This window comes from Quercus robur, chromosome 8, assembly GCF_932294415.1.
Source record: "Quercus robur chromosome 8, dhQueRobu3.1, whole genome shotgun sequence".
NCBI lineage: Eukaryota > Viridiplantae > Streptophyta > Magnoliopsida > Fagales > Fagaceae > Quercus > Quercus robur.
Genome location: NC_065541.1, coordinates 11,154,593 through 11,163,767, shown reverse-complemented (window position 1 = coordinate 11,163,767; position 9,175 = coordinate 11,154,593). Strand labels below are relative to the sequence as shown.

At 38.6% G+C, this 9,175-nt stretch overlaps 1 protein-coding gene across 1 annotated transcript; it reads right to left on the bottom strand.

Moving 5' to 3' along the window:
- Positions 1–732: 732 nt before the first annotated feature.
- LOC126694571 (uncharacterized) lies at positions 733–7,799 on the bottom strand. The gene is made up of 9 exons (XM_050390920.1): positions 7,039–7,799; positions 6,393–6,447; positions 6,152–6,230; positions 6,002–6,047; positions 5,800–5,898; positions 3,756–3,824; positions 3,321–3,654; positions 2,884–3,026; positions 733–2,773 (listed from the first exon to the last, which is right to left on the bottom strand). The coding sequence occupies exons 1-9, from the start codon at positions 7,603–7,605 to the stop codon at positions 1,370–1,372; spliced, it is 2,796 nt and encodes a 931-aa protein (XP_050246877.1). The 5' UTR covers positions 7,606–7,799; the 3' UTR covers positions 733–1,369.
- Between the last annotated feature and the right edge of the window lie 1,376 nt (positions 7,800–9,175).

Here is a 9,175-nt window from a genome sequence, read left to right as displayed (position 1 = left end):
AAATTTGACTTCAAACTCATTGGAGCTTCTTTTTTTTCAACTTATTACTTGACGATTTATAAGGTTATCCATGTATATTATTTAAACAAATCTTATGAACCATTAAAAAAACCATGAAACTAAAACTACACATGATCTTTTTAATTGCCACACCACGGGTTGAAGCAAGATGCTCCAAATGAGGTTGGAGCAAAAAATTTTCCTTTACAAAAATGCAATGCTACCGTATTTCCATATTATTGCACGAGAAAGAAAACACAAACAAATTTGCAGTACTTGTTCTGTGACCATCAGCTCTTCAAATTTGAGCAATCCTACAGTACTCAGGGTATCCTACAGTACTGAGGGTGGCCAGTAGGTCCAAATCCTACCTCCACTACGTTGTAAGCCTAATAAAGAGCAATTATCATGAGTCAAACATCATAAATTCAAATCATATGATAAGCAATTATCATGAGTCAAATATCCTAAATTCAAATCATATCACAGTTATCAGAAAACCTGTATCACCAAATGGCAGTCATATTACTGTTTACTCTTCTTTTCTCACACTGCATTTTTTATCAAATGGCAACATATGAGCTGCACATAGCAGGTGGCCCTCGCCCCAGCTCTTGAAACATGCCCCCCCACCCTTTTGTTCACTCCACACAACACAAGTTTAAACCTCCCTTAAAATATTAGTGCTAACAAATAAATGGCAAGAAAACCACTGAAAAAGACTTGGAGAAATAAGAGAACAGTAGAAAATTTCCATTTCAGAGATTATAATATTCATTTACATAAATATTGGCAGTATTAACTGGAATTAAAATGCAATTACATGATAAGCATCATAAGAACTAGAAGCTAAACAACTGATTCTCATCCACCTGTAACAAATGTACAAGGCATCAACTACATTTTATGCATTTACCGTCACCGTCAGACTTAAGAACTTCTAAACAATCGCTAATATTCATAAAATCAATGATCTGCTGCTGAAATTTTCAAATGTTTTAGCTCCTTGAAATGATATAAACTTCACCGCTGAAAGTCAGTAATCCTCATTTAGCAAATAAGACGGTCTTTCCTCAAATCCACCGGCATCACTCCATCTCAAGCAAGCTCTCTGACTAACTAAATCCTTCTCTGTATGAGCAAACCCCAATCAAAAAGTAAAATGATTCAACACGTCTCCATCCTCTAATCCAGGACTAGGGAACACCAAAATCTCAGTCATATCAAACCGGTGGCATTCACACATTCATTGCAATTATGCAACTAAGGCATGGTAGACTTTAACAAAATTTATGTTGCTGAGACAGGAGCTAAATTGACCTACGCTCTCTTCCCTATCTGTCTGATTCCTCTGAAAACCAATCCTCAATCAAAGCTGCAAAGCCAGGTCTGGCTGCTGCGAATCAACCAGAACACCAGAGGATGGTCTCACCGGAGACCCTGGAGACTGGAAACCAATATTCAAGTCTGGAGGAAGTGTCTCCTGTTTTGGCCTTGGTTGGGTATGAGGACTAAGACCTCGCCAAGGGTACTGCACTTGAAACCTAGACAAGTCAGCCGGTGCTAACTGGGGAAAAACTATAGGTCGATTTTGGAGTTGTGCTTCATTGCCCACACGAACAGGTTGTGGTACAAAAGGCTGAAGTGGAAAACTCTTCCTTTCAGACTGGGTCTGCATCCCCCCAGAAAGCGGAAACTCTCCGCGAACTTGAGAAATTTGTGGACGGAATTCCTGAGTTGGGTTGTATGATGGATCCGGAGATATCTGAGCTTTGGGCACACCTGAATTTTCTGTTGCTTGTTTAAACCCTCCAGCCCCTATGGACATCCATGCACGGGCAGCAGCCGCTGAAGCATTGCCTGAGTCATCTCTCCTTGTAGATGGAACCGAGGGCGTGGCTTGTGGAGTTTCAACTGGAGATTGATTTGAAGATTTCTGCTGCTTCTGAGCCCTTTCAGCCAACATTCTCATCAACTGAACAGGGTCACTAAGACCCTGCTCCTGCGCATGAGCAAAGTAAGCTGCTCTAGCCGTGTGATTAGGAACTGTGTCAGAAGATGGATTACTCATCTTATTATTCAAACCTCTGTTGTTGACTTTTCCATTAGGCAACCCTCCAGTAACAACTCCGTTAGTATCCGGCTGCTTAAAAGGTACAGGCTGCGAAATATTTATGTTTCTTGGTGCTGGTTCTTTAGACCTTGAACCTGACATTTCTGAATTACTTGAAAACTGCTTTTCAGCAATAAGCTCAGCATTATTTTGATGCGCTGAGGGCAAAGAGTTCAATTCAAATTGCTTGATAACCTTACTCTCAGGCTTGGCAAAATTCCTAGATTGTGGATTTTGCAGCTGATAAATAGCATTATTGGGAGTACTAGGTTTTGTTCCAGCAGAACCAGAAACAGATAATTTCCCTTCTGTAGTATGACTACTGACTGGGGCCAACAAAGAGTGTTTCCCCTCCAAGGTAGGCCTACTTACAGGATGCTCCTTAGCAGGAACAGGAGTCTTAGTTTTGTCATCTTTTCTCAATTCAGCATTAGACTGCAACTTTGAAACTAAACCAGGTTCTTTCTGAATTCGGTTCTCAAGCATTAGCACAGGGGTTGGAAGTGGCTCGTATTCTCCAACCCAACCACGACCAAATTTACAACCAGCAGGTAATGCCTGCTCAATTCTCTGGGAGGCAACTTTCCAAGCAACAGGTCCAAGAGTTGCAGCAAAACGAGCCAGACTCCTAGCATAAGAGTATTCTGCATGAAGCCCAACCTGATTCCCAAAGGCAAAATCAGGGGAAAAAATATTTATATTAAAATAAAAATTGGTCAAGTAGAAAGGCCAACTATTCAAGAAAAGGAACCAGTATCTACAATACATACAGCAACCAGCTGCTTAATTTCAGCCTCAAAGGTTGAAAATATTGATTCTGATCTAACAACTGGTTGATTGGAAATGTTATACGTCACACGGCGGTTGTCATCAAAAACAAATTGCTTCCTTGCCCATTTAGACAGACCCTTCCCTAAAATAGCACAGCAAGCAAAACAATTAGAAGAGGGATGGAGTGAAGTATAACCATGAAAACCTAACACTATAAGGAGCAAGGCTATCTCAGTCAATTCTGACCTGAGATGATTGAGCATGATTGTAAAATACTACTCCATATTGGCTAGCAACAACATAGAAACAGCTAGCAAATCTAATTCTTGGCAATTAATGGCTACAACAAATTGCTAAAATCTTGGCATGCTCCACATACATTTATCATCACAATTGTACATAACAGGAGGAGGAAAAATAAACTTTTTTATAGTACCTGATGACAGTTCTTCCACCTTCTCAGGATTAGTATCAACTAGGGAAGAATTACCCTCTATGACAACATCAGCATTACTAGGTCTCTCACAATTACCACCTTGGTTTGGATTGGAAACATTCTGTACATCTCCAATGGTGGCAAGAGTGGCACCAGTGGAGAAATCAGAGCCAACGGGCTCCTGTGAGGTCCGGCAGAATGGCTTCTTTACTGGCTTCTTGATTAAGGAATTGGATCTTGTTTTCAGCTCAGATTTCAATTCTTTCTCAGAGCGTTCAAAATCCATCCTTAGCCTCTCAAATTTATTCTTTGCCAATTCTTGAATGGAACGAGCCTTTAACAAATAATTTTGTCATAAAAGATAACACTAACAAACAAAACAAAATAGGTGAAACAAACAGAGTCAACAAATAAGAATGGCCAAAATTCTTATACCTGTTTATAGTATATGGTGTCTGGTGCATTGTATTGCATTGCATTTGAGCAAATTAAGAAAACGTCACTCTGCATTCACCATAACAAACTTTACAAGTAAATACATATAAAAGAATTCTTTTTCCTTCCCATAATTTATTGGCAAGAGGATCTAATCCAAAAATGTAAGTTACTTAAAATGAGTGCTAATTTGCAGAAAGTCAATTATAGTTATATTTAGAAAACTAAGGCTTCAAAAAAAGGTACATAAGCAAATAAGCTAAAAGAAATAATTGCTGGCAAACAGACGCAGAGACAAATTTAGAAACAGAAAACCATGACCTGTACGGTTATGTTCCCAGTGAAAAGGTTTTCCAAAAACAGTTTCTGAATATTATTTTTGAGAACAGCCTATTCCAATAGCACATCTTCCTGTTTATATACTTTGTTTGTAGTTCACCACCAAAGAAATCACTAAAATTGGCATGTTCCAAAATTTATATTGTCATCCAAACTATTTCATGAGAACACAAGCCAAAACTTGTTGTAATAATTCATTTACATTGTGTGATAACATACACACAAAGAAGTGGATTATGGCATACAGTGAGACCCTAAAAAATGCATAACTTTAGCAGGACTACCTACTAGAATGAGTCTCAATTTTGCCACAAAGATCAGCCTTAACTGGCTAAACTATATTGATAAGTCCAGAGAACAAGCTCCACCCACTGAATGGAGCAAAATATCCAGTAAGGCCACTCATGTTTAGTTTACACAAAAGATAAGTAAGCATTAACTGAATATAGATCAAAGTTAGGATAAGGAAGTATAACCTATGACATGCAGGACAAATTCCCAAAATCACCTAATGGTCTATAGACACTGTAAGAATAGTTGTTAAGTGATTAGATTTTCTATTTTCTAATAGCTTAAGCTTTAGGTACATTTGTTAATTTATCATGTTATCACAGCAGGTGGTCATGACTCATGAGTTTGAACCCCGTCTCCACTCTACCTCCCATTTAAATAATTGAAAATCTTCAAATGTTGGGCCTCAATTATTAAGAGGGAACCTGGGCAAACATGCGAGAGGGAGTATTAGAATAATGGTGAAGTGATTAAATTCGCCATTATCTAACAACTTAAGTTTTTGGGACAGTCGGTAATTTATCAAACGCTATCAACCCTTTTTCTTGGATTCGGAATACAACAAGCATCATAAGCAGTCTTCAATGATACGCTAGTGATTCCCTTCTAAATCTAGTCCAGTGCCAGTTAATTAATGAATCCTATCACCACCAGATTTCCCACATCTTACACCCTTCAGTACATTTAAGTAAGACATCTAGGCAATAGCTCTTAAGTCACAGAGCAAAATTTAACTAGAAAATGATTATACAAGTCTGGCTGTAATGTGGGCTATACCAATGATATAGAGAAGACTTACAATTAAATGGAACCTACCCTACAGAATATGAATTTAACCATGCATATCCATATGTTCCTCAATGAAATTACCCCACACAAAAATAGAGAATGGAACCATATGGATTGAATTATGCAAATCCATGTGGTCTTCAAGTGAGATATTGACCCACACAAAAATAGATGATAATATTATTGCAGGCCGCTACCTAATTACAACAAGGACAAACATAAAATTGCTTTCAACCATGTTTGCCATTATCTTTCATAAGAGAATGCAATGCACATTAATATCATAAGCAAGCTTCGCTAAGCTTAATTAGTACCTGATGCTTTGCCCTCTCTCTTCTTAATACAAATGCACACACTAACACAAAATGCACCCAGACTGTTCAATACACTACATGTAGGTTGTCACTCTCTCATTCATTATCCGAATTCCTGACCGCTATAGTATGTGAAATAGGTGTCCTCTGAATCATTTTTACATTATGAGAGGCTGGGGGAACAGATGAAGAGTCCCTGAACCAAGAGTGTGAGTGTTTGACAAATAGACTCAATCTCCTCCTCCAACATGAGTAACGTAGCCACGTTATAAAGAAGTCACATGTGGCAAAACTAAAATACGAGTACAAACCTCAAATTGTTCCAAGGTAGAATACAATCCACTTGCTAACTTCTTCCTCAATGTGGCAAAGTCCATAGGATGCTCAATCACTTCGTGATAATCCGGAAGCTGCAGTGACCAAAAATTATTTTTAAAACATTAAACACCACCACCAAATTGGCTTCAAAACCATATTACCATAAACAACAAAGAAAGAAAATTTTCCAAACACCTCCTCAGGATCGACCGGTTCTGCATATACACCGTACGTGTCTTTCCTGCCACAGTTAATGTATCAACATTAATAACTCCTTAATCTTCACATTATCAAAAGGTAGGTAGAAAGGGAAAAAAGAAGACAGAGAGGAATTCATCCGCATACTTCTGAAGCTTGTCAAGAATAAACACCAATGTCTTCTTATCAGGCAATGGAATCAAAAGAGGAGGATCAGAAGGTGTCCCTATCAAATCCAAAAAAAAAAAAAAATCAAAATCAAAATCCATACTTAACAAAAGAAAAAAAAATCCTCAAAACCCCAGAAACCCAATTCTCACACTAAACAAGAAAATTCAAACACAAAGCACAAACCCCATTAATGAAAATCAAAACCCAGAAACCAAACCTGGAGCAGAATCGACACCCTTCGAGTCCACCACCTTATTCCTCACCACCCTTTCCTGTGTAACCCAAACAAACATATAAAATACCGTACATATCATTATAGAAAGAAAAAAAGAAGAAATTAAAAAAGAAGAAATAGAATGAAGCAAAAAGCTCACGACTGTGACTGGGTTTATGAGAGAGTGCGAAGATAGATATGTAGATAGAGACAGAGACACGGACAGAGACAGATAAGGCAGACAACAATGCTAAATGCACAGTTTAGAAAATAGAAAGAGAATGAAAGACAGAGAGACAAAGATTTAGAGAGAGAAAGAATGAGGTGGGTAGAGAGAGAGTGAGAGAAAGGTGGGGAAGCGTGATCAGATTCTTTGGGTTTGTGTTAGTTTTTTTGACAGTTGACCCAACCGTTACACAATCTCTCTCTCTCTCTCTCTCTTCCCTCACTCACTCACAGAGTGAGTAATATTGAAGTCTGGACCAATCATATAGTAAAAATCTCTCTCTCTCTCTCTCTCTCTCTCTCTCTCTCACTGAGCTGTACTCTTTCTCTCACTTTATCTTCTTCTTCTGCTTCAGCTTCAGCTTCAGTTTCAGTTTTTTTCCTTTTTTGTTAAATCAGATCCGTACAATGATACAATACATACCTCATCATCATAATCATGATGAGGATGATGACGATGACGATGACGGTTATTATGATCGTCATCTTCTTCGTCTTCTTCTTGTTCTTGTTCTTGTTCTTGTTCTTGTTCTTGTTCTACTTCTTCTTCGTCATCATCCTCGTTGTCATCATCTTGACCGTTGATTTTCCTCTTCTTCATCGGCTTCCTTTCCTGCTCGTTTTCTTCATCCTCCACCTCCTCCTCCTCCTCCTCATCATCCGTCGCGTGCGGCCCACGCGCAGCCGACCGAGGGCGCGGCGGAGGGGGAGGGGGAGGCGGAGTCGTCGTCGTCGTCGTCGTCGTCTCGGTGCCTTGGTTGAGCTTGACGACGAGCTTGAGCTTCTTCTCTCTCCTCCTCTGGTCTTCCTCGTCGTCGTCCTCGTCGTCTTCGTCCAAATAATCGTCGTAGTCGATGTTGTACCTGACATTCCGGCGCCGGAGACTCCGCCGGACTTCGCGCTCAGCCGCCTCAGCCGACTCGACGGCTCGGCGCGCCAGATCTGCCTTCGATGGCCTCCCTTTCTTCTTCCTCTTCACGATCTGACCCATCCTTTTCCCTCTCTCTCTCTCTAACACTTTCTCTCTCTACAACACTCTCACTCTATCTCTCTCACTACTTTCTCTCTCTTCCTCTCTCTCTTTTGCTTTGGTTCCATTATTTTTCGACGCTGGCTTGGCTCTTTTTCGAGAGGCTTTGTGAGCTCCGAACCTGGATTTGGACAAACCCGAACCTCAGGTTCGAAGAAAACTCAGAGTTGGTAAATACTAGTAGTACTAAATAATTAATTAAATAAATAAAGTTAAAAAAAAAAAAAAAAAAAAAAAAGAGTGATTGTTGTCTGTCTTTTTTTTCTTTTTCTTTTTTAGCTGCGTCCGTGTAAAACGGCGTCACTCGCTGGGAAAAAATACGGCGTTTGCTACTGCCCGCTGCCCGTTTTCGCTTGCGTGTCGCTTTGCCTGCTGCCCATTGTTCACGTCTTGGCGTTTTTACCTATTCGGATGGGAGATTCTTCAATGCTAAGTTTTTGTGCGTTATATTCACGCGCCTCATGATTTAACATGATTTGCCATTTTTGGCCATACCCCATGTACTAGTAATTACTAAAAATTAAAAGGGCTTAGTTGAAATTCCAGTTAGCATTAATGACCGATTAAATAGAGGAAAGTAGAGTAGTATTTGCTAAAAATAAACTAATTTTGTGTTAAATTTATTCTAATTTACTCTACTCTCACTCAATCCAAATAGATCATAAGTGTTGTTTTTTGAAGTTCTTAAAATAATATTCATCTATTATGAAATGCTAATGAGTAGATTGAATTTTGTGATTCATCAATATTTAAATCTACTTGACTTATATTATTTGGGTAATTATTTAAAGTATTAATGATGTGGTAAAATCCAATCTATTCATGCACATTGATGACTGATGAGTAGGATGTTATTTAAAAACCCTAGATGATCTTTGTCCTTAGTTTATGAATGTATTAAATTTGTGAGATGGATTTTGGCATACACAAAATGGACCAGTTAGGTATATTATGGTTGAATTTGGATTGCACTGAAATTATTTCTCTCCTTGTGTTTGGCCTTTTTCTGTTGGTCTCGTGCGCTATTCACGAGACCGGATTTCAGCAAATCTAATTTTAAAACTGTGACTCACAGTACTATTCACACATTTTAAAATTATTTCGCTATAGTATTTTTAGTTTTCAGTTTTCAGCAATAAGTGATATCTAAACAGACCATATGGGTAACAAAATTAGCTTCCTTAAAGGTGTGATTTTCAGAACAATTAATAAAGTTGGAGGAATAATGTCACAATAGACTAATGAGAGGTAGCTGATGTTTGTTGAATCAGGACAATATCATTTAATGAGTAGTCATACTCTCACAAATCACGAACTCCAGACTCATTTCAACTGCTATGGATGCATCTAGGAATAAAACTTTTGCTTCTGCTATTAGGGGATCATGGTCGTCCATAAACTCTGTTCGTGCAAAAATCAACTCTCTTTTATGGTTTATTTTTATAAAAAGTGATCCCTCCAAATATCAAAAGGGATGGATTCCAAGCATCTTACATCAAAAGTGATGGCATTTAGCATCTACATTTGACTC

Excerpts from the sequence above, each read along its gene's own strand:
- LOC126694571 (XM_050390920.1), bottom strand. The coding sequence starts at position 7,605 with ATGGGTCAGATCGTGAAGAGGAAGAAGAAAGGGAGGCCATCGAAGGCA. Across the intron at positions 6,048-6,151 it reads ATTCTTGACAAGCTTCAGAA|GAAAGACACGTACGGTGTAT; the intron begins GTATGCGGATGA and ends TAACTGTGGCAG. Across the intron at positions 5,899-6,001 it reads AACCGGTCGATCCTGAGGAG|CTTCCGGATTATCACGAAGT; the intron begins GTGTTTGGAAAA and ends TGGTCACTGCAG.